The sequence below is a fragment of the Chironomus tepperi genome, unplaced genomic scaffold (genome assembly GCF_022539635.2).
Source record: "Chironomus tepperi strain 1889 unplaced genomic scaffold, CSIRO-AGI_Ctep_v1 contig_309, whole genome shotgun sequence".
In the NCBI taxonomy this organism is placed as follows: Eukaryota; Metazoa; Arthropoda; class Insecta; order Diptera; family Chironomidae; genus Chironomus; species Chironomus tepperi.
Genome location: NW_027226431.1, coordinates 3018972 through 3042780, shown reverse-complemented (window position 1 = coordinate 3042780; position 23809 = coordinate 3018972). Strand labels below are relative to the sequence as shown.

Below are 23809 nucleotides of genomic sequence, written 5' to 3'. Positions count from 1 at the left end.
AGTAAAAAGCAACAGCTTCTCATGAAGTGATTTCGCAGAATTAATTGCCTTAGCAAAATGAATTTTGACACTTTCAGCATGACTTGTTGTCGAATATCCAATGTGTGAGATCATTGTCTTCAGTATCAAATGTGCAAGAACGTAAAACATCGAAATGAGGATATCCAATAATTTGTCGGGAGCTGACGAAGCTTCTGTGATTCCATAAATACCAAATGTGTCAATCAGAAACATTGTAAGAAATGATGGAATCAGATGAGATGAAAATAAAATGTTGATTGTGTCCAGTGCATCGGAGAGATCGTGGAAGAGTTCAGCAGTTAGATTTAGATTGTATAATCTGAGTTTTGAAGAGTTTGAGCTGTTGATGATAAAGGACAATACGATTATTCATCAGAGTTCATGAGTATACTTCAGTGGTGGACAATCTCGACCGAAACCACAAACAGCATATGATTCATGGCATTTCCAAAAGACAATAGTGTGTCGCAGGATACAGATTGCCCACCACTGGCTTATTCAATTAATTAAACTGAACACGCTCAATCTGATCATGTTAGCAATCTGGCTTAATATTGTCATAATCGAGCTTGGCAGGGTTAACCCTACATGATTATTGCCGATTTGTCGTTGTATTGCCAACATTCACTCTAGCAGCACAATGGGTTTCAAGAAGTCGTTTAAATGGCCTATTGACTACATTGTGCTGCTCGGGTTAGCTCTTCTATTGTATCATTGCATCAACTACTTTTCAATTACCTCAAGAAGTTCTTCAAGACCACAAATCGTTCTCTCAGCAAATATGTAGTTATTATAAATTGTATACCGAATAAGCACTCATAAATCAATATGAAGCTATACATGATTTCAGATATTAAAACTTGTGTTGTATATACATTGAAGATAAATTTATAAAATATGACAATTATTGGAATTCTGGAAAACATCATCACAAGAACACTTAATGTGACATTTCTGACCATACGTCTGTATCTTATATGATTAATTCTAAGCTCTAATCTCTGAAATTTCACATCAATTGAATGCATAAGTTTAAAGAACTGCTTTATGTCATCAATTTTATGATTTTGATAAATACATTCGATGAAAAATAAGACGATTCCCAAAGCTAGGATAACTGTCCATATTTGATAAGTCAAGAAATTATATAGATAGACTTCAAAAAACATATAATGTAAAATGCTTCCAAAACTCAATGCTATTATGATTCCAATTCCAATTATTGTTTGAATTGCAGATATTTTAGTCCTTTGTAGATGTCCTTTATACACTGGATTTACAAAAGTTCTGGGAAAAAATCCCAAGAATCTCAAAAATGAACATAAAGGCTCAATTGACGTGTAAAAATTTTCCATTTTTGATGAATTGAATTATTAATTGATCGAATTTTAAGTAGTACTTGATGAAAGTTAATTGACAGACTAAAAAGAAGTTTTTGTGTTTGAAGCAATAAAAGTATTAAATGCTGCAATATAATTAATTGACTTTAACATGGTCTATGTTTATCATGATAAATTATAATTAAAATTAATTGATATTTATAAGCAAATATTACTAAAATTGTATGTCATTACGTGATCACTAGGAAAGTTAATATGATGTAAGTCATCTATTTGGAAGGATAACAAAATTTTTAAAATTCAGACATTGAATTCAAATATTAAAGTTTTTAAACTAACATCATAGTAAGTTTTAAAGATAATTTTAAAACAAGTTATTGGAAAAACTGTTAAACGTTCATTTGAGTTTTAAATATTATTTATGAACATAGTTGAAAACCCCTTTTCATACAACAATTCAGTCTGTTTTTAAACTTTGAAGAATAAACATTATTGAATTAGTCATTGTTCATTTGAATGGTGTTAAAGGAGGTTTTGCGGAGTTTTATAAGGTTTATGGCTGAGCCATCTGCATTTGAATTCCGAAATTCTACATTTTGTTACAACAAACAATAATTTCATCAACTAAAATAAGTATTTTTAATAATTAATGACCAAATAAATAAGAAATATAATAAACTATTAGTTAAATATAGGATAGAGATAGAACTCACATATTGATTAAGTATGCAAATGTTGATATTGTTTCTAAATTATGCGAACAATTTTATACACAAACATTTGCGTTATTATTTCTTTATGGAGCCTTTATTTTGCATAGGGTGCAAAAATGACCTCAGACTCGACGATTTAATTGATATATGACACGTAAAACTTGTTGCATTCAAAACGTTTTCCATAATTTAATGTTAATTTAATTCCATTTAACATACAAATGTGCTTTCACACATAATTACTTTATTAATCATTTACTTGATGTAAATAGCACTTGAAAATTTTTTTTAATTAAAGCGTGCATGCAAAGTATTTAAATCAATTGATCAATCCTCGTATTCATTTATTAAGCTATTGGCGATTGAAACTGACATCTGAAAAAAGATATTAATCAACATTTATAAATTAAATAAATTAACAGGCTAAAAGCTACTTACATAATGATCAAATAAGTCATGGTTGTTGACGTGGTCTGCAAATAATGTTAATTTTTCATTAATTTAAAATCAGAGTGGACAAAAATGCATTATTCACTGAAAATTTGGATTTAAACTTACACCAAGCACAATATTCCAATTAATTGTAAGAAATAAAGTTTGAAATTTAAAATTCCTAGTTTGAAACTGCTTCATATAATTGTACAAAACAAATCTCGTCGGATGATTTAGTGACAACAAATTAATAAGTTTTGCAATCATCTCAATCAGCTTTTCAGGCTCTCGTGATGTTGTACTTCCAATATGTGCAGTAAACACCATCAATATAAAATGAATTGAAATGTAGTATATAGTTGCAAGATACATAAAAGTACTCCCAGGTATTGTTAGGAATTTAAAAATATTATACACTCCAAAAACATTAACTGCTATCATTGCCAATAAAATAGGAATAAGATGACTTGCAAACAGATTATTGATACTTTCGATTGCATCGCAGAGGTCGTGAAATGTGTTGGCGAATAACCGAAGATCTAAATATTGTTTATCAAATCTTTCGTATCTGAAAATAAAGTTGACTTTTAACTCTTTTATTAGCACCAAAAGGAAGCCACCTCCGTTTAGCGTCCATATGGCTGCCAAAAGAAGGCGAATTCCATTTTGTGATAATAAAGAAGGTAATACGGAGTCTTTTTCATTTGTGTCGCTCGGAATTGATAGTAAATACTTCAAATCTTACCTTAAAACTTCCTTCAACGCCCCAAACCGCTCCTTAATTAAATAAACAGGAAATATAAATTGAATTGTAAAAAAGATTTGATAAAACAGAAAGCAGAGATAAAAGATTTCTTGAAGTATAATATTAGCTTCTGTAAAAGTACGCGTGCCACTTGTAACTCCATAGAATATTGCTGTTGCAAAAAAATTTTATCGCCATATTTCCAATCGCAAACATTGTTGTATAGGATATTATCTTTTGACATCTTTTATGGTCAATTTGAATATGAAGATGTCGAAATTTCAAGTCAATTTGATGCATAAACTGAATAAAGTTCCTGATATCTCTCATTTTGTAAACTTGTAGTGTCAATTGAAAAATAATTGTTGGATATACGAGAATTAGGAACCATGACCAAATCATCATATCCAAAAAAGGTTGATTTTCCGATTGATACGTTTTGTGATTATGAATTATCAAGACATTCATTGCTAATAAAAACACGAAGTTGGCAGCAGTCTTAAAATGCTGATTTTTGTAAATTTTAGATTCCCTTTCCTTACAGGCTCCTCAAAACTCATTGGAAAGAGTCCGAATATTTTTGCAATTCTATAAAACGGTTCAATTGATGTAAAATAGTTTGCCATTTTAGACTTGTTGTACAAAAGGCACAAAGAATATTAACTCAAATTAGCAATAGCTGGATACTAACAATAATTAAATTAATTTGCATTAGTTGAGCATTAGCAAGTAAAATTGTCATTTTGTAAATTAAGTACGAGATATGCAGGTGTTATGAAAATTGTCCACAACTTCAAAGTCTTCCTCTCAATCTAATTAGCTAATGGTGATTGAAACTGACATCTGTAATTGAGCAATGCATAGCCAATTAGTCTATTGCAAATACTGATAAGCTACTCACAATATAATTAGATAGGTCACGGTTGTGGATGTGGTCTGGAAATAATGTGCATTTATGAATTATTAATCATTCAGCTATTACATTCATCACTTACACCAAGCACAATATTCCAATCGATTGTAAGAAACAACGTCTGAAATTTAAAATTTCTAGTTTGAAACTGCTTCATGTAGTTAAATAAATTAATCCTCAATAAATGATTTGGCGATAGCTTATTGATTAGTTTTGCAATCATTTCAATTAATTCTTTTGGTTCCTTTGATGTTGAGCTTCCAATATGAGCTATGAATGTTCTTACGATGAAGTTAAAAATGATGAAAAGTAAAATATTGTAAATAGCAGCAATATTTCCAGCAAGAACATATATTTTAAAGATATTATACAATCCAACGATATCAATCAGAAGCATTGCCAGTAAGATCGGTAGAAGATGAAAAGTCGCCAACTTGTTTATAAGTTTAACAGCATCGCATAAATCGTGAAAAACTTCACCAAATAATTTGACATTAAAAAGCTTTTCATTGAAAGTTTCGAATCTAAAGGAGTAAATTTGTCAGAATTAGCATTGACAGAGCTCGAAGTCGACTTGAATTTCGTATGAAGTCGAGTTAACGTTTCCCATACAAAATCCGAGTCAACTTCAAATTCTGGCATTAAAAGAATTAATTCAAATTTTACCTTAACAAATCTTTTAGAGCTTTGAATCTCTCACGAAGTAAATATGTGATAAATATGAATTGCAGTGAAAAGAAGCAGTAGTAAAATAGAAAGCACATGTAGCAAATTTCCTGAATTACAACTCTTGGTGTAGCTCGATACTGAGACTCATTGTATACAAGAAAATAAATTTGCAATGCAAACCTGATGAGCATTGTTACGACAAGAAACCCCAAAATCGAATGGATAAATCTTCGATGTCTCTTATGCTGTATTGTAACTAAATGATTCAATTTGCCATCTATTGCGTTCATAAATAATAAGAAACTTCTGATTTTCTTCATTTTGAAAAGTTGAATGACTAATTGAATGAAAATTACTGGATAAATTAGGACCAGAAACCATGACCACACCATATGAATCAAAAATGGTCGGCGCTGAACAAAAAGTATAATATGATTTAATAGGATGAAAAAAATCATTGCAAGTAATACCAAGAAAGCCAACAGTGTTTTTATAACACCGCAAACAGAGAACTTAAGAACTCCTTTTGTAACTAGTCCTTCATAGCTCATCGGAAAGAGTCCAAAAAACTTTGCCAATCTATAAAAAGGCTGGATTGATGTAAAATAATTTTCCATTGCTGTTGAATGCTATTCTATTAGTTTGTGTATGGCTATTGACACTGACAACTTTTGATTTTCATATTGTCTGACAAGATTGACAATAAATATGCATTATTTACGTTATTACTAAATATGTAATTACAGTCTATAGTCTATACAATTGATTTGATGGACGATCAGAGGATTAGAAATTAAAATATGGTAATAATAAATATACAATAGCAATGACTATATTTTAGTTGATTCCTAAAAATGCGTTTTGCAATCCTTGATCAAAACTGCCATAATAAATTATAGGATTCTATCGCATTCGCACTCTGTGACGACAGTTTGTTGGCACTATTTGCAATTATCATTAAAATATTTGATATCAGATGCTGTGCAATGTCCAATTAAGAACATAAGTAGAATATTCATGATCAAATAGTACGAATTTATAGTCATTCTAATTCCTGATGAATTTGCATTCTAATATGTGCAGCGAACTATGTCGTATGAAAAATGCTCATAATTAGAATATCCAACATTATTAACGATTTTATTTGGAATCAAAAATAGTGTTAATTGAATCTATAGCTCTGCATAATTTATGAAAATCTATGAATTAATTTGTTTGATAAAGCATTGCTTGTTGAGTGATATATAGAAAATCGGCAATAAAAAAGCCTTAAATCTTGAAGAAAATTAAATCAAGTTTATCATGTAAACTTTGCAGTTTCAATTGATCTCAACAAAGCGGTATGCTCTCAAATTAACACTAATTTTATCAATAGTTTACCATACCTGCCAGAATATTTCAATTCCTTTCTAAACTTTGCTAGATATAATTTAGAAACGAATCAAAAATGAAAAATCAGAAAATTGATTTCTTTAATATTTTCAATTCGCTTTATCCAAAAGATGTGAAGGCGAATTCAAAGAAGCAAAAAATTTGAATTTTCAAAAGCCGTTAATTTTTCAAATAAATAAATCCATTGTAAATCTGTAATTCAATGACTACCTACTTAATTAAAAATTCATATTGTTTTAGATAATAACGATAATTGTTTTTATTTACATTTGATTTGCCTTTTATATTCAGTAAATTATGTGGCATAAATTATGTATTTTATTTTCATTGATGAGTGTGTATGTGTGTTTGTTTGTGTGTGTGCATGTGTGTGTTTTCCCGATATTTACACAAAATGAGATAAATTAAGGAAAAATTATTAGAAAAATACAAATTAAATACTTTTTTGAATGACAGCAGTTTAATATATCAGCTAAAGTGTTTTGTGTGTTGTACATTGATTAAGAAAATTATTGTAAAAATCCCGAATGGACAAAAATACGTCATAACTAGTTGTCCAGTTCAGTCCAGTCAATGCCCAGTTCTAACATATTTGAATCCACTCGAGAATAGTGAAGCTAGGCTTTAAGTCCTGACAAATTTTTAGATTAATTTTTCCTGCTTTGTTTCGAATCGATTTTTAATAATTTTTTATGGTTTTGTAAGAAGATGAAAAGGAAAACGTCATTAAATAAATAATTTATGTTGATGAAAGCTCTATGTAGTTATGTTGTATGTAAGATTTTTTTTTTTTTTTTCATTATCATTTTTTACTTATTTTTTTCTTTTTATGAAAATTAATGAATAGTAGGAAAAATAATCAGCTTATCTAAATATTGTAAAGCCCGTACCAACAGGCGTTTTAGGACTAGAGCACATAAATAGAAAGTCATCATTCTGTAATTGCGATTGTGTCAAATTCGGTTCACTTGCACTTCGATGAATTTTTGGTAATGTCCTCAAAATATTTTCCAACATATTAAGTAATAAACGAAACAATGGCCGTTCACATCTATCAAACTTGATACAGTCTTCCGCGCAACGTTTTAATGCTTGTGGACAATCAGATCGTCCTTTTGACAAATCTGGTCTCAATAATCCACGACCAACTAAATACAAAATCTGATCTTTATTATTAATATGTGAATATGGTAATTGTTCGGTTAAAAGTTCATAAAGTACAACGCCAAATGAATAAACATCTGATTGAAAAGAATATGGATTTGGTTCTTCCATGCGTATGATTTCCGGTGCCATCCTAAAATGTCATACATTAATTAACAGCTTCAAAGGATATAATTGCATTAAATTACCATAATATGGAACCTGTTGGCTGATTTTGTCCTGTTGCTCCTGACCATTGAACTTTGGCAGTTGCTAAACCGAAATCACCACTAAAGTGTGAAAGAGGAAATGATAATTATCAGTTTTATTATTAACTATAATAGTCAGTCAGAATATGAGAGTTTCAAGTAATTAGTAGCATTTATCTCCCAAATTATTATACATACATTTTAACTGTGAGATCATCATGTAAGAAAATATTATTTGATTTTAAATCACGATGAATAATATTTTTGGCATGTAAATAATCCATTCCCTGTGCAACCTGACGTGCTATGTCGATAAGTGTATTCAGTTTAAACTTTGTTTCAAGTACATGAATATGTTTATAAAGACTGCTTCCTTCACACCACTGTGTAACAATCGCTAGAGACGGCTTACTCACGCATCCCATAAACAGCAATATATTGCAATGACGAGTCTTTTTTAGCATTGCTACTTCATTTTTGAACGCTTGCAATTGAGCTGGCGTTGGAGTTTTCACATTTAACGTTTTAACTGCTATCGGTCCATGCCAATGAGCTGTAATCAATCAAATTAATTAGTTAATTGAAATATCATGTGATTGACTAATATTCACCTTTATATACAGTTCCAAACGAGCCAGTTCCGATACGAGGACCCAAGAGAATTTCACTTGCATCAATATTCCAGTCCTCACCGGCTGACTGCATTTGTTCGCGTGGCGATAAAATCTTATTGCTCTCATCAGCTGATCGAGCACGTTGTCTTCTTTTGGCATGCTTCAATGTATTTGTTGGCGATGCTTGAGTGGAATGTGAATGTTCAGAGTATGGTTGCAAAGGCAATGGGCACTTTGCATTTACTAAAATCTTATGATCGACTCCTTTTAGGACACTATTAACACAAACATTTGGTGCTGAATTTGATCGATTCTCAAAGTTTAATGTTTTTGGATGTCTGGAAATTGTACAAAAATAAGACTTGAATTTTTGACATGCAAAGCTATAGCTACCTGTGGAATCCACTAGATCCAGCAGTTTCGGAGAGCAATAATTGATAGTAAGTGTCCATTTGCAATTTACTACATAGCGGTGGAACCTTGTCAGCACATCGTTGATGAAATCTATAGTTACACTGATTGCAATAAAATCCAGTGAATAAAAGTCTTCGACAGCATTCACAAAATGCAAGTGAGAAGAATGTCTTGCGAATGAATTGATGTGAGATATATGTTGGAAATCCCACAATGTCCAATATTTTAACACTAATCTCATCACAATTGATTGTACTAATGTCTGTATCCCATGGAATGGGTATATCCGAATTCGGTTGATAGACTTCACACATTTCAAAATTCATATTACGACGACTGAGGGCTTTTGCTAATGCATCACGAAGTCTCTGACCAGCGACAATATTGATTGTTGTACGCTGTTGATTTGGCAAATGTGCTCTAAGAAATAATTTTGGTTGCTTCGGATGTGATTTACTTTCCAACTAAAAAAGCAAAAAAAAAAAAATCGTGCATTACTATATGATCCAAAAATGGATGCAACCCCAAAGAAAAACTTACTTCAGCTTCTAATGATTGTATTTTTTCGATTAAATTTTGTTCCATTGTCTTAAATTCATGTAATTTTCGTGTAAGGTCCTGATATTCCTCAACATAGATTTTTGGTGATGGCTTAAATTTACTAAATCTTTCATTTAAAGCATCAATAGAGCTGCATTTTTCGAAGGATTAGAAAAAGGAAAAACAAATTTTCATATTAGGAAAATTTTTCGTATTGAAAAGAAAAAAGTATGGAAAAAGTACCTTTTTGTGAATTTTATGACACTTTGTACATTTTCCAGTTCCATTTGCATCTCAATTAAGAGAGCACTGTCAGTTAATGTGCCGTTTTGATCCATTTTAAGTGTTGTTTATTCAAAATTAATTTTATCCTGAATAAAAAAAATCAATTTTCATTTTTCACCATTTTTCCACATGTTTTCACTCTTACTCACCGTTATTTCTATCTCCTGTTTATTTAATCCTTGCATTTTAACATAATTTAGAAAATTTTCACATCTTTACCTGATAGATAATGAATAATAATGCAGAAAATCTTAATAATACTACGACTGGGTTTTCTCCGATTTTTTAGAACTGGCGAATTTTACTGTGACCTGTGCTTTTTCTGGCTTGTAGATATGGGCATTCTATTCACACCGCATTATATTCTGACCTTTAAATGAATTAAAATTACTAGAGTAGAATTTTAACGATTTAAATTTTTTAAAGGTTTTACCGGCTTTCAAAAATTTGAATGTTTATGATTTCTCTTTGCCTTCTTTGTTTACAAACTCAAAAGTTTCTAAATTAATAAAATAATGCTTTTAGAGCTCCCATTGGCGACTGATAAGTTCAGAATGATGCAGCTTTTTCAACAGTTAATTAGATAAAGCATCTTAAAGTAAGTTTTCAGCAATATTAACCAACTTTTAAGCTATTTTTAAAATTGCAAAACTCTTCGGGGTGTACTCCGAGTATTTGAAAAAAGTCAACATAAAATTTGAATTTTTATTATCCGTTAGTTTTTGAATCATCATTTATAGACGAAATTTCACAATTTTGGCTAGAATTTCTACATTAACTAAGCAAATTAAACAAAATAAAAAAGCCGGTTTTTGGTGTGAATATTGTTGACACACATAATACCCCTAAATCATAAAAAATCAAAAAGTTGAGTAACGTATTTCAAGCATTTGAATTTACAGGGATTGAAACTAGACACACAAAACATAAAAACAACAAACAATAAATTGAAAATAAATTTAATTAAAATTTCATGGTAAAATGAAAGAATTAAAAGTAAAGGAGAAGGAGAAAACAGAGGAGTCACCAAGACCGTTCAAATTAGCACATCAGATTTTAGCACTGACTGGTATATCATTCGAAAAAAAGAGTATAATTGTAAGTTTGTTTTTAAATGCCGATTAAACTAGCTGAAAATTAATATTTTTATGTTTTTCACTGTCTTCTAGGGTTTTACGGAATTAACGATCGTTCCTGTAAGAGAGACACTAAAATACATCAAATTAAATGCAAAACAGTGTCGAATATACAAAGCAATCTTAAATGACACTTATGAAGCTCAATTTCACTATTTTGATCCATTTACAAACATTTGTCAGGAGAATCCAAATACGCGTTCATTAGAGCAGTTCTCAAAGCATCATTTTAATGCATCTCAATTGATAGATCCTGATCAAAATGCTGGTGAATTAGTTATCATAATTCCACAAGAAGCAAATCATTTGATAGGCGAAGGACGTGGATTGAGAGTAGGATTAGAGTTTTCCTTAGAGGAACCATCAGGTGGAATTCATTTTGTTATTCCTGACGATGGAACTGACAATCCAAATGCAATGTACGATCTTGGTGCTCATATGTTTACTTATGGACATGAAAATTCATCACGTTTATGGTTCCCTTGTGTTGATTCATATGCTGAACCCTGCACATGGAAGCTAGAATTTACAGTAGATGAGAAAATGACAGCTGTTTCAAATGGTGAATTAACGGAAGTTGTAATGACTCCAGATTTAAGACGAAAGACTTTCCATTATGTTGTTAACACGCCAATTTGTGCACCAAATATATCATTAGCTGTTGGACCTTTTGAAATATATGTTGATCCAAACATGCATGAAGTCACACATTTCTGTTTGCCAAATCTATTGCCACTGCTTAAAAATACAGTGAGATATTTGCATGAAGCATTTGAATTCTTTGAGGAAGTTTTGGCATCACGTTTTCCATTTTCGTGCTATAAACAAGTGTTTGTCGATGAATTGGAAGGACAAGTTCATGCTTATGCTACAATGACAATTTTAAGTACACATCTTCTTCATTCGATTGCCATTATTGACCAAACTTTTACGTCACGTACAATTATGTCGAAAGCAATTGCTGAGCAATTTTTTGGCTGCTTTATAACGATGAAAAATTGGAATGATGTATGGCTTGCACGTGGAATTGCTGAATATCTTAATGGATTTTATAGCAAGAAATGTTTCGGTAATAATGCTTATCGTGCTTGGATAAGAAGAGAATTGGCAGAAGTCGTGCAGTATGAAGAGAAATATGGTGGGATTATTTTAGATCCATCTCAACCACCTGCTCCACTTCCTGTAGCTAATCAATCAACTAAAGTTGTCGAAATACAGAAAATTGAAAATGTTCATTATTTTCCCATAAAAAGTCTTCATACAATGTCACCAAAATATGTCGAAATTATGCGAAAGAAAGCTCATTTAGTAATAAGAATGTTGGAACATCGAATTGGACAGGAACTGCTTCTTCAAGTCTTTAATAAGCAGTTAGCACTGGCAACAAATGCAGCAACAACAAAAATTAGTGCCGGCTTATGGCATCAATTGTTGATATCAACAAATGTGTTCACAAAAGCTATTTTTACTGTGACTGGAAAAGACATGACAGTTTTTATCGATCAATGGGTACGAACAGGTGGTCATGCTAAATTCAGCCTGACATCTGTATTCAATAGTAAACGTAATACAATAGAATTGGAAATACGGCAAGATTCATGTAATCAAAAAGGTGTGAGGAAGTACGTTGGACCTTTATTGGTACAATTGCAAGAATTGGATGGAACATTTAAGCATACACTGCAAATTGAAAATACAATTGTCAAATCAGACATAACGTGTCACAGTAAATCTCGTAGGAATAAAAAGAAGAAGATTCCATTATGTACAGGCGAGGAAGTTGACATGGATTTATCGGTCATGTCTGAATCGCCCGTTTTATGGATTAGACTTGATCCTGAAATGACTCTTATGCGACATGTCAATTGTGAACAACCTGATTTTCAATGGCAATTTCAATTAAGACATGAAAGAGACGTGACAGCACAACTCGATGCAATTCAGGCATTAGAAAAATATCCAACAGTCGCAACTCGAATGTCACTTACTGATGTAATTGAACATGAAGTGACATTTTATGAAGTAAGATGTGAAGCTGCTAAATGTCTCACAAAAGTAGCTAATGCAATGCCATCACAATGGTCAGGTCCACCAGCAATGTTGACTATTTTTAGGAAGCTTTTTGGATCATTTTCAGCATCGCATATTGTAAAACAGAATAATTTTACCAATTTCCAACATTACTTCCTGCAAAAGACAATTCCTTTAGCAATGGCTGGCTTGAGAACAGCACACGGTATTTGTCCACCAGAAATTATGAGATTCTTATTGGATCTTTTTAAGTACAATGACAATGCAAAGAATCATTATTCCGACGTTTATTATCGTTCAGCACTTGTGGATGCTCTTGGTGCATCAATCACTCCTGTCATATCTGTTGTCATTCAACAAGGATCAAAAATTAAATCTGAAAATTTAACACCAGATGCAAAATTAGTTCTAGAGGAAGTGACGAGAATATTAAATCTTGAGAAGAGCCTTCCTTCATATAAATTCAAAGTGTCTGTTTCATGCTTGAAAGTAATAAGAAAGTTGCAGAAATGTGGACATTTGCCACCAAGTTCCAAAATTTATAAAAGTTATGCTGAATATGGACAGTACATTGATATTCGTCTAGCAGCACTAGAATGTCTTGTTGACTACATAAAAGTTGATGGAAAGTGGGAGGATATGGAATATATCATACAAATTCTCGAAAATGATACAGACCCGGAAGTACGTCATCAACTGTCAAGAATGATTGTAGAAAATCCACCATTTGAACGTGGTAAGCACCATCGACTAAATCGTGAAGATTTACGTGACAGAATTTGGAGCAGCATGAATACAAAATTGTCACACGATACACGACTTCGATGTGATCTTGTTGATGTTTATTATGCACTTTATGGCGCAAAGGAACCAATGATGGTCAGAAATCCAGAACTTGATGCACTTTATCAGCCACAAAAGGTTGAATCTTCTTCAAGCAAAAATGAAAGAGAGAAAACTGAAGTTGAGGACCTTAAAATTGACATGGTTGATGCCAAAGAGGAACCGATCATTGAAGGTATTGAAGTTGTCACAGAATCAATGGAAGAGCATAATGCAGACACAATGATAATTGAAACACATGACGATCTTGACATGAAAATTGATGCTGATGACTATAAAGCTATTGAAACTTCATTAATTCCAACAACATCAATTAGTGACACTGAAAAAGTTCCGACACTTTTCAGCGAGACTGTTGAAATTCCATCAGCTAAACGAATCAAACTTGATTATGCATCAGATTCTCAGTCACAACCAAGCACTGAACTCAATGAGATTCCAAATCTTGGTGAAAGTAGCACTGCTAATCCTGGAGAGCCAGCGACTAAGGAACATAAGGTAAGTTTAATCTCAGGATTTATTTTAAATCCAAGGATTTAACTGATTTTTAATCCAACAAAATTTGTTCAATTAATTCACAGAAAAAGAAGAAGAAGGACAAGAAACGCCACAAAAAGAAGCACAAGAAGGAAAAGAGACGTGAAAAACACAATATGGAAATGCTGGCAAAACATAAAGGAGAAGTTACTGAAACTTTATCAAGCGGCGAAAGCTCTCGTTCCTCATCAGTTAATCTTGATTTAACAAATTAAAAAGTTTATGTATTTTAGCAAGAATGTTTATTAAATTGAATAATAAAGTAATGTTTTATTATTTTGTGTAATTTTCATCGCCATCCTTTATTGATTCCATGTTCTTCTTAAATTCCGTTTTGAGTTTACGAAGTTTTTCGTTCTTATTTTGCCGTTTTAAAGACTTTTCTTTTTCCAGCCTTTTACGTTGATTTTCTACAGACATTTCCTTATTATAATATTCATCAAGCTTGTTAATCAATAAAGTGCGAGCGATTTCACGGTTCCTAGACAGTAATCTAGTTCCATGATACTTGACTATAATATTTGTTGGTATATGACGAAGTTGGACGCAATTTGATGTTCTTTGAACTGCTTGTCCACCCGGACCATCTCCTCTCATAAAGTTCTCTTCTAAATCAGTTTCAATTAGCTGTGGAACTTTGGAATAATCTAGCTTCTTCTTCATACTACTAAAAAGTCTAACTAAATTTACTGGATTACGTTGCATTATATTAGAGAACATTTTTGGCTAGCATAAAAACTCTGGCTTGTTTCATGCAATATGGGATGTTTCCTTCCTTGATATCCTTATTCCTAATAAACTCTTCCTTGACCCACCTTCTGAAATACTCTTTGTCTGTTAGCTTCAAATCTTTACTGTATCGCAATAATTCTGTAAATAAAGATTATTAGCATTAAAATTTGATGTCATGTGATGTTCTTAGTCATAATTACCCTTATAAAGCGCTAGAACTTGTTGTCTGTAGACCATTTTACACTGTATTATTTAATTAATTGAAATAAACAAGTTTTTTAATCTCATGTGTTTTTACTGTTTATTGCGATTGATGCGACCTCTATAAACAAGGGATTATTATTCAGAAAAGCTATAGGCAGTGTCTAGGCAAAGGAAAAAAAGATTGTAGGGAACGGGCTAGTCGTTGTAAATTAATTAAAATTTAAGCGTTTTTCCGATGAAATTTAATTCTGCAATATTGGTATCTCTATATTTTGCTTCCTTACAAAAGCTTTATAATCGTCTTGAAGCCGCTATTTAATTAATTATCCTGTGAAATGGCCAAATTTGCACTTTAAAAGTATGATGTGACGTTGGCGTCGAATTTGCCCGAATGCACAAAAACTTTGAATTTGAAATGTCCGTTAGTTTTTTTGGTCATTGACCGTTAGATGGTTTTTGAAAAAATATCGAACTTTAGAAATTTGAATTTTCTTGTCAGTAATTTTCCGTGATAAGTTTTAGAGCAAGACTGCATTAAAAGCACAATAAATTTAATTATTAAATTTTTCAATTCCAGCATTTAATTATTAACGTTCAAGCATCTCAGTCCAAAGTTTACAAATCAAGCTATCTCAGTGACCTCTGCGGTGAAATCTCTCAAGTTCCTTCGATTGCAAAATTCATTAAAGAAATTTTTTTCATAAAAATTCATCGATAATCATATAAAGCTTAAATTTTAGACAGTGATAACGTAATATTATTGAACATATTCTAAATCTGTAATGTAATTAATTGGAGTACAGTGGATATTTGTTGCCTATAGCTTATTAATAGTGTTTTTTAAATTTTATTATTTTTTGGTGACTTGGAATTTTTTTTCTCGCAAAAAGAAATAAGAAAAATGATCTAAAAAGAAAAGTGGATAGGCAGATCAGATATTATAAATATACCGTGCTTGGAAAATAGCCCAAAAAAATATAAAATCAAATTATAGTTATAAAGTGGAATGAGTGAAAACAATATTAGTAAATCGATAACATCGAATGATACAGCAACAAAACGGAACAACAACATAAATAGTCAAGAATCAGCTAAAATCATTAATATGTCTGAAGACGAATCAAAGAACAACAACAGCAACAACAAAATAACTAAATCTGGATGGTTGCTAAAATGGACAAATTATTTAAAAGGTATATGCTACATAAGATTGCATCATACAAGGCAATATAAATGCATAGAAGAAAAAAAACATATTTAATCAAGTTCAAATCAATGTACAATAGTGGATTTCAATGACACCAATACTCAATATTTCTCGTCTTGTCTTGTCTTTTTCTTAGGCTATCAGAAACGATTTTTTGTGCTCTCAAATGGCGTTCTGTCATACTATAGGTGAGCTTATTAATCCACATTTTATATACTTTAATACTACGTTTCTCATTCTTATTCATTTTCATTTGTTTTGGCCGTCTGTATGACAAAAAAAAGTTAACTTATATACAGCATACAGACGTGGTGAAATGTCTTGAAAGATTATATTGATATTGATATGTACAGACATAAGATATATTATGTAATGAATGGTGTGTGCTGTTTGATGTATTTTATATTTAAATTTATTTTTTATCTATTTGATTATGATTTTTCTTTTTCTTTATTACTACATCTTATCTATCTATCTGTCATACACTTGAAACGAAATTAAATAATTGGAATCAACATACATTACACATTCCATTAACATTTTATTTTTTACAATAATTTATCCTAATTTTTCTCTTATTTATTTAAGTTTGTTACTCATACATATCATACTATCGATAGTAATTCTTAGAAGCATATGGATATCCTCAATCCTGAAATGAAAAAACCGAAAATTTCATTAGAATCAGCATTGGGTATATCCTTGATATTAACACTTTATTGATATTTTAACGTACGTATACATTTATTGCATGCATTGCATTATGAATTTATTCACTTGTATCGTGTGCTGAACAGGTGGTAAAATAATATACAAGCATATCACAGGCTCGCGTTCTCGACACGCAAAAAAAATGGGAAATTTTCTCATTTCCTTAAAATATGTTCTCTGTTTAAACGGAATGTTTGCATTAAAACACATGATTTTTATGCTCCTTATCTTTCAACTTTTTCTTTTTTTTTTAATTTTATGTTATCAATCGAGAAATGCTTTATTGTCATCACATCTATTGATAACAAGTCATATATTATTAATGAAATGGAATGTTATGTATTATCAACAATTATTATTTTATGCTCAATTGCTCGAGAGAAATTCTGTTCCTCTCCATGTTATTTCGAATTGTTTACGTCTCGTTACTTCTTTAATTTTTTGACAAGACACACGCCTCATAATCTTTATATACTTCAATATGTAGTAAGATAGTAATACTTTATTTCAAATTTTTTCATCGCATTTGATACCAGAATATAATATTGGTGCAATATGACAAAATTTGGTTTATTCAATGTGATAACCAAAAGAATTTTTATAGCTGTGGTGAAGTACCGTGTTTGCCGACTCGATCATTGTAAAATTATATCAAATTGAGGTTTTATGATCGAGTGCCAAAAGAGCAAACGCTTGAAATTCAAAGCATCCGTTAATTATTAGAAATTTGAATTTTTGAATTTCAAAATAACGAATTTCAAAATTCAAAGTAACAAACTTTTGAGAGTCAAAATACCGAACTTTTTCAAATCAAATGAACTGAAACGAAATGAACAAATGTTTGCTGAATGATTTTCTGATCATTTGTTCAAATATTAGCAAACATCCTTTTCAAACACCATTTAGATTAAATAGTCCATTTTAAAATGTTTACTTAACCTGACCATGTTATGTTAAATAACACACGCACAAAAAAAGTGGGTCAGAGGTATCTAATTGAATAAATTATGCAAATATTTTGAGAATGTGTGCAAATTTGTGCGCATCCATTAAGTAGATCTGAATATTTTATTTACAACTTCGTTATGACATTCCCATCAGTCAATAGAAATGTAATTATTGTCAGCGAGAAGCTTATTAGAAATTCTAATGGTTCAGCTTTAGGAGCTAAAAGCTCATTCTAGCTGGCAATCAGCATGTCATCGAGAGCTTGCTCACCTGTATCATACAGGTTACTCCCAGCTTGCTCTGCTCTTGAGAGCATGCTCTTTGTCTGTTAAGGTCAATTTTTCTATAGCTGCAAATTATGAATAACCGGTTATACCTTGATATATACCTCAATACTTCTTAATAATCGACGACATTTGATCTTTTCTAATGATTAACTTGATTCTATCTCGCGATGAAGGTGAATTGATTCCATTCATATCTACATATATAATTTTGTGACGGATATACAAAACTTAATTCCATACAGATTAATTGCTACCCTTATGTCATTATCATTCGGAATATTAACGTTCAAGACACATATGTGAGAGAGGTGCATTAATTAGAATATCGTTCGGGGAAATAAATTGTTACTAAAATATTTAACACATCATTCATAATCAAGCCAATAATAATAATAATTTCATTATCAAACGAGTGTTTTTTTCTCATAAAGTCCATATTTCATTTAAAAATTATTTTATTATAGATCATGAGTCATTATTTAGCATTATTTTGTTACCTTTTTATTATTTTTTTGTTTTATATTTTTTTTTCTTTTTTTCCCTTTCATTTTTTTATATATTTCAAAAAAAAATTAAAAATTGAAAATACCTTAAAATCTGATTTTCATACGTACTCTTCCATCTGTATAATCTTCTGGCACCTATTTCTATAACTTTATATATTGGATTTTATTGCTTTTACAATTTGATCACGTTATGTAATTTTGTGCAATAAAAAAATGTAAAAAATCCTTAGAATGCCAAAGAAAAAACATTGGAAACGTAAAAAATTGATGAATTTGATAAAATCAAAAAGCTTAAATGACATTGAATATACCGAAAAATATGAAAATGATGTTTTGTATTTGGGGGACAGGGCTGAGCCAGGAGCAAGTGGTGGATCAACAATGAGTAGTAACAATAAAAGTTCCGTTGGTAAATTGTCAATTCGTCGACGAAGGAAGAATCATAATCATACATCCATAGTGGAGTGAGTAGTCATAAATGAACTTAATGAAAAAAAAAAAAAAAACAATTCCAAATCAGACATTCGTCATTGTTAATTGCAAATATTTTGGTTAGCTTATGCTTTTAATTCCATTTATGTTCCTCTAACTTGTTAATTTACATTTTTTATTAACTCATTACTTTTACTTTTTTTTTGTTATCGTTATAAAGGACAATCTAATTTTTTTGGGAACTTCCTAACGATTATTATGTGCTGCCTCTATCTCACCTCATAGACATATAAATTTTTATATTTAAATGAGATTTTTTTTTTGCGTATAGAATGGAACATACTTTCATAACATTGATTTTTGTTCTACTTATGCTATAAGATTTTTGTTTTGCAGTTCGTTTCTATTGATTTTAATTTTAATTCCTATCTATTGCATTTTAATCTTACAAAAAATCTAACGGTTTTTCAAGGTTCAAAATTCAGTCATTCAGTAATCCAAGTTCATTTTCTTTCCGACCACTTAAACATGAAAACATGAATTTTCGAAACGGTAAAAGTTTTAATCGGTTTTAATTCAAATTTTGAAGAACCGATAAAATTCAAATTTTCGAAAGTCGTTAATATTCAAATTTTTGAAAACCGTTTGAATTCAAATGTTTGAAAAACACTAAAATTCAATTTTTGAAAGCCGTTAAGATTCAAATCTTCAAATCCCGTTAAATGTTTCCTTCAATTCCACTTGATTTATATCTCAAGAATCAATAGAAACCCTCTGTATTTTTCATGCCAGTTAATTATTTTTTACCTTCTCTCAAGCATTACACCTCTTCATCAAAAAAAAGGAACAACAAATAAATACATACAAAAAAATAGTTTAATTAATAATGTATGAAAAGTTAATGTGTATGCTCGCGATAATAGCCACACTGATTTATTTTTCGTAGTTCTATGTTATTTAAAAATTTTATTTTATGATAATTTCGTTTGCATGTTCTTAACAAAACAGTTTTTGTTGTTAATAGATAGTAATTTATGGTTTGTTGTTAACTAAATCAGACAAAAAAAAAAGAAGTTGTAAAGAAAGGAAAAATAATTGTGTGGAATGTGTTAAAAAGGCATTTTGATTAGCTAGTCAATCTATCAGTATTTATATTTAATTACTAATTACTTTCCCCTATGTCACTACTATCTTACTTTGTGTTGCCATTCCTTCATACACAACAAAAGACTTGTGTATGGGAAGCAAAGGCAAAATAAATTTGTTAATAAATTTTCATGCACTTCGTCCCTTAATACCGTTGTTGTATATATATTTTCCTTCTTATTCTTCATACTTTTTTATTTATTTACATATTTTTATCATAATTTCGCGTTACAATGAGTAAAAAGGTAGTGGCTTTGGTTGGAAGGAAACGAACAGTAAAAAAATCATATTTATCGATCTATTCTTTCTCTTTCTCTCTCTTTTTTATATGTTTCGGAAAATTCCCTTACAGAAATCAAGCAGAAGTGGCGCATACATGTCGTGGAACAATATCTCTGCATGGCGCCCTAATTCATACAGTTGATTCATGTACATTCGTCATCTCCAATGGTGGAACACAAACTTTTCATATTAAAGGTAATTTTCAAACTTTTTTTTTTATTCTCAGCTTTTATTATTTCATTATTGCCTTTATGGCATGCACTATGCGGCAATGAAAAAGAGATTTTTAGTGTGTGATTGCATGGAAATATAATATTATTACAGTATAACCAGATGAGCGTATTTTCTAAGAGTTCAGTCCATGTTTTTGTACGTCTGTGGCAGTATGTGGTTTGCGACTAGTCAGGTCATATCCCATGACACCAAAACACTATCTAGGCAAGCTAGTGGTTTAGAAACGAGTAGTGGCTTTTTACAACATCTCTCAACATCCACAAGAGTCATATTAAGCACTGCCCCAGGAAAATGCGCTCTTTCCGTCCACAAAAATCCTTGCCTTTCCCAACTTTTATTATATTTCTCTTTCTCACTCTTGTACAATCCTTTCCATACACTCACATTCATCAATTCTCACGATATGTTATATTTACAGCAAGTAATGAAGTAGAACGACAATCGTGGGTAACTGCACTGGAACTAGCAAAAGCGAAAGCAATTAGAGCAATTGAAAGTGAGGAAGAAGAGGAGGATAACACGGCGAATGCCATTCCGAGTGAAGAATTGAATGCTGTCGTTCGTGATTTAACGATTAAGTGAGTATTTTTTGGATCAAATATTAAAAAACTTATATCCAATAACTTTTTTTTTTCATTTCATTTTCTTTATTGCGCAATAAATAGATTAGAAAATTTGAAAACTTGTTATGATCTGATAACGAAACATGGCAGTGCATTGCAGAGAGCTCTCTCTGAATTAGAAAGTGGAGAGGATTTAGCAAGTAAAAATAAAATTGTGAATGAACGAGCAACATTATTTAGAATATCATCGAATGCTATGATTAATGCATGTACTGATTATTTATCAACGGCTCAAACACAAGGACATAAATGGAGTAAAATGCTTCAGCATGAACGTGAACAAAAATTGCATTTAGAGGAAATGGTTGAACAATTGGCAAGACAACATTCGCATTTAGAGCAGGCAGCTGCACATCAAGGACAGCGTGCCCTTGTAACATCGCCAAGTGACGATGAAGAAAATGAGTTTTATGATGCTCAAGAAGGTGCTTCCATTGCCTCAAATGAGGATACATCATTTATATTAAAGATTCCTGGTCCGAAATCACATCAACGTGATGCATCCAATGATGAGGATGACAGGAGCTCCTCAGAAGGCGAAGATTATAAATCTCAACAAGTTTTGGTTGTTTCGGATAATAATGATGCAAATTTATTGAATAGTAACACAGATGTGACTGATAGAGCATCAGTTCATTCTAGCAGCTCACTTACGCCGCTTAATCTAAAGAATTCGCTTGTTAAGAGACGAACTAAAGTTCCCGATAAGCCTAATCATCCACTTAATTTGTGGAGTATAATTAAGAATTGTATTGGAAAAGATTTGTCTAAAATTCCCATGCCAGTTAATTTTAATGAGCCATTATCGATGTTGCAACGATTAACCGAAGACTTTGAATATTCTGAGTTGCTTGATAAAGCAGCAACGTGTAAAACTGTATGCGAACAATTAGCTTATGTAGCTGCATTTACAATTTCTAGCTATAGCACCACAGCAAATCGTACTGGAAAGCCATTTAATCCCTTGTTAGGTAAGCATTCGATTTTTTTTATAAAGGTCATGGCGTGACTATCATTTAATGACGAGCATTTGCGTAACTTTTGAATCCTAGAATTTTAATCTCAGGATTTATATTTTAAATCCGAGGATTTAAGTTGAAGCTTGAATATTTATGTCATGGGATCGTTGAATGTACATATGAGTTCTTTGGATTAAAACTAATGTGATTTTTTCATGCTCATATTTCAGGTGAAACTTATGAATGTGACAGAACAGATGATTTAGGATGGAGATGTTTAAATGAGCAAGTTTCTCATCATCCACCAGTCGCTGTCCAACATTGTGAAGGTAATTGAACTCATTTATCCTCATTTTGTGGAACTAATAAATAATACAAAAAAATTAAATTTATGTTAAAGGTCGTGGCTGGAAGAGTTGGCAAGAGTTCACAATGACATCGAAATTTCGTGGCAAATACATTCAGGTTGTGCCATTAGGAAATTCGCATGTTGAGTTTACAGCAAGTGGTAATAAATTTTCATGGAGAAAAGTGACGACGACTGTTCATAATATAATCGTGGGACGTTTATGGGTTGATAATCATGGTGATATGGAAATAATTGGTGAAAAATCAGCTGCGGGATACAAGTGTCATTTAAAATATCTTCCATATTCGTACTTTACACGTGATTCACAGCGTAGAGTTAAAGGTGTCGTAATGGATCCAGATAAACAAGTTAAATGGGTATTAAATGGTACATGGGATAATAAAATGGAACTTGCCTCGGTCACATCAACGAGTGGATCGCCTGAGAATCCCGTTTATAGAACTTCGAATTATAAGACGATTTGGCAACGTCGATTGCCACCGCCTGATTGTGATAAATATTATAATTTCACTACACTTGCATGCCAATTAAATGAGCCAGAAGAAGGTAAACATATATAAATTATTGTTTATTGAATGATTTATGGGATATTAATGAATATGATAATTTAGATGTTGCACCTACGGATTCTCGCCTGAGACCCGATCAACGTTTAATGGAAAATTCAATGTGGGATGAGAGCAATTCGGAAAAATTGAGGTAAATATTGACATCTATACTTTCCATACTTTTTCGTATGTAATTTAATCGGACCACTTACTTTATAGACTTGAGGAACAACAACGACAACGTCGTAGACAACGCGAAGCAGAAGCTGAAAAAGCAACAATAGAAGGCCGTCCGTATCCACCATATGAATCGACTTGGTTTAGAAAGGAGAAAGAGGAAGGCACTGACAATGTAATACATGTTTATAATGGACAGTATTGGGACTGTAAAGCTAAACAAGATTGGTCTAAATGTCCTTCAATTTTCTAAATTTAATCATCACAAAATCAATGGAATTGCTTGATTTCCCGCATCAATGACGAATGATTTCTTGTGCAATGAACTTTTTCCCTTGGTATTTTTTTGATATTGTACGTAGTACACAAAATTTTTGCTTAACTAAATAACTTCTTCTTTAATTAACAATGAAAAACTATGAAGCTGCGTTTCCTATTTAAAAAAAAAAAAAAACTATAATATATT

At 31.3% G+C, this 23809-nt stretch overlaps 4 protein-coding genes across 6 annotated transcripts; 2 read left to right on the top strand and 2 right to left on the bottom strand.

Moving 5' to 3' along the window:
* Positions 1–6456: 6456 nt before the first annotated feature.
* Positions 6457–9982, bottom strand: Raf (Raf oncogene). The gene is made up of 9 exons (XM_070643111.1): positions 9864–9982; positions 9580–9800; positions 9389–9516; positions 9146–9296; positions 8585–9069; positions 8189–8529; positions 7776–8130; positions 7578–7658; positions 6457–7522 (listed from the first exon to the last, which is right to left on the bottom strand). The coding sequence occupies exons 3-9, from the start codon at positions 9481–9483 to the stop codon at positions 7090–7092; spliced, it is 1941 nt and encodes a 646-aa protein (XP_070499212.1). The 5' UTR covers positions 9484–9516; positions 9580–9800; positions 9864–9982; the 3' UTR covers positions 6457–7089.
* Positions 9983–10354: 372 nt separating this feature from the next.
* Taf2 (TATA-box binding protein associated factor 2) lies at positions 10355–14267 on the top strand. The gene is made up of 3 exons (XM_070643350.1): positions 10355–10528; positions 10600–13938; positions 14022–14267. The coding sequence occupies exons 1-3, from the start codon at positions 10412–10414 to the stop codon at positions 14190–14192; spliced, it is 3627 nt and encodes a 1208-aa protein (XP_070499451.1). The 5' UTR covers positions 10355–10411; the 3' UTR covers positions 14193–14267.
* LOC139092790 (mitochondrial translation release factor in rescue) lies at positions 14251–14682 on the bottom strand. The gene has a single exon (XM_070643321.1). It carries the CDS (start codon positions 14680–14682, stop codon positions 14251–14253), a length of 432 nt encoding a protein of 143 aa, XP_070499422.1.
* A 906-nt stretch (positions 14683–15588) lies between these two features.
* Positions 15589–23762, top strand: Osbp (oxysterol binding protein). 3 transcript variants are annotated; one of them, XM_070643078.1, is made up of 10 exons: positions 15589–16106; positions 16257–16308; positions 18803–19036; positions 20503–20627; positions 21085–21244; positions 21332–22260; positions 22479–22577; positions 22649–23164; positions 23230–23317; positions 23386–23762. In XM_070643078.1, the coding sequence occupies exons 1-10, from the start codon at positions 15920–15922 to the stop codon at positions 23594–23596; spliced, it is 2601 nt and encodes an 866-aa protein (XP_070499179.1). In that variant the 5' UTR covers positions 15589–15919; the 3' UTR covers positions 23597–23762. The 3 variants fall into 3 exon arrangements, with proteins under 3 accessions (XP_070499179.1, XP_070499181.1, XP_070499182.1); XM_070643080.1 differs by having other exon boundaries at positions 15591–16106; positions 18923–19036; XM_070643081.1 differs by lacking the exon at positions 18803–19036 and having other exon boundaries at positions 15592–16106.
* Positions 23763–23809: the final 47 nt, after the last annotated feature.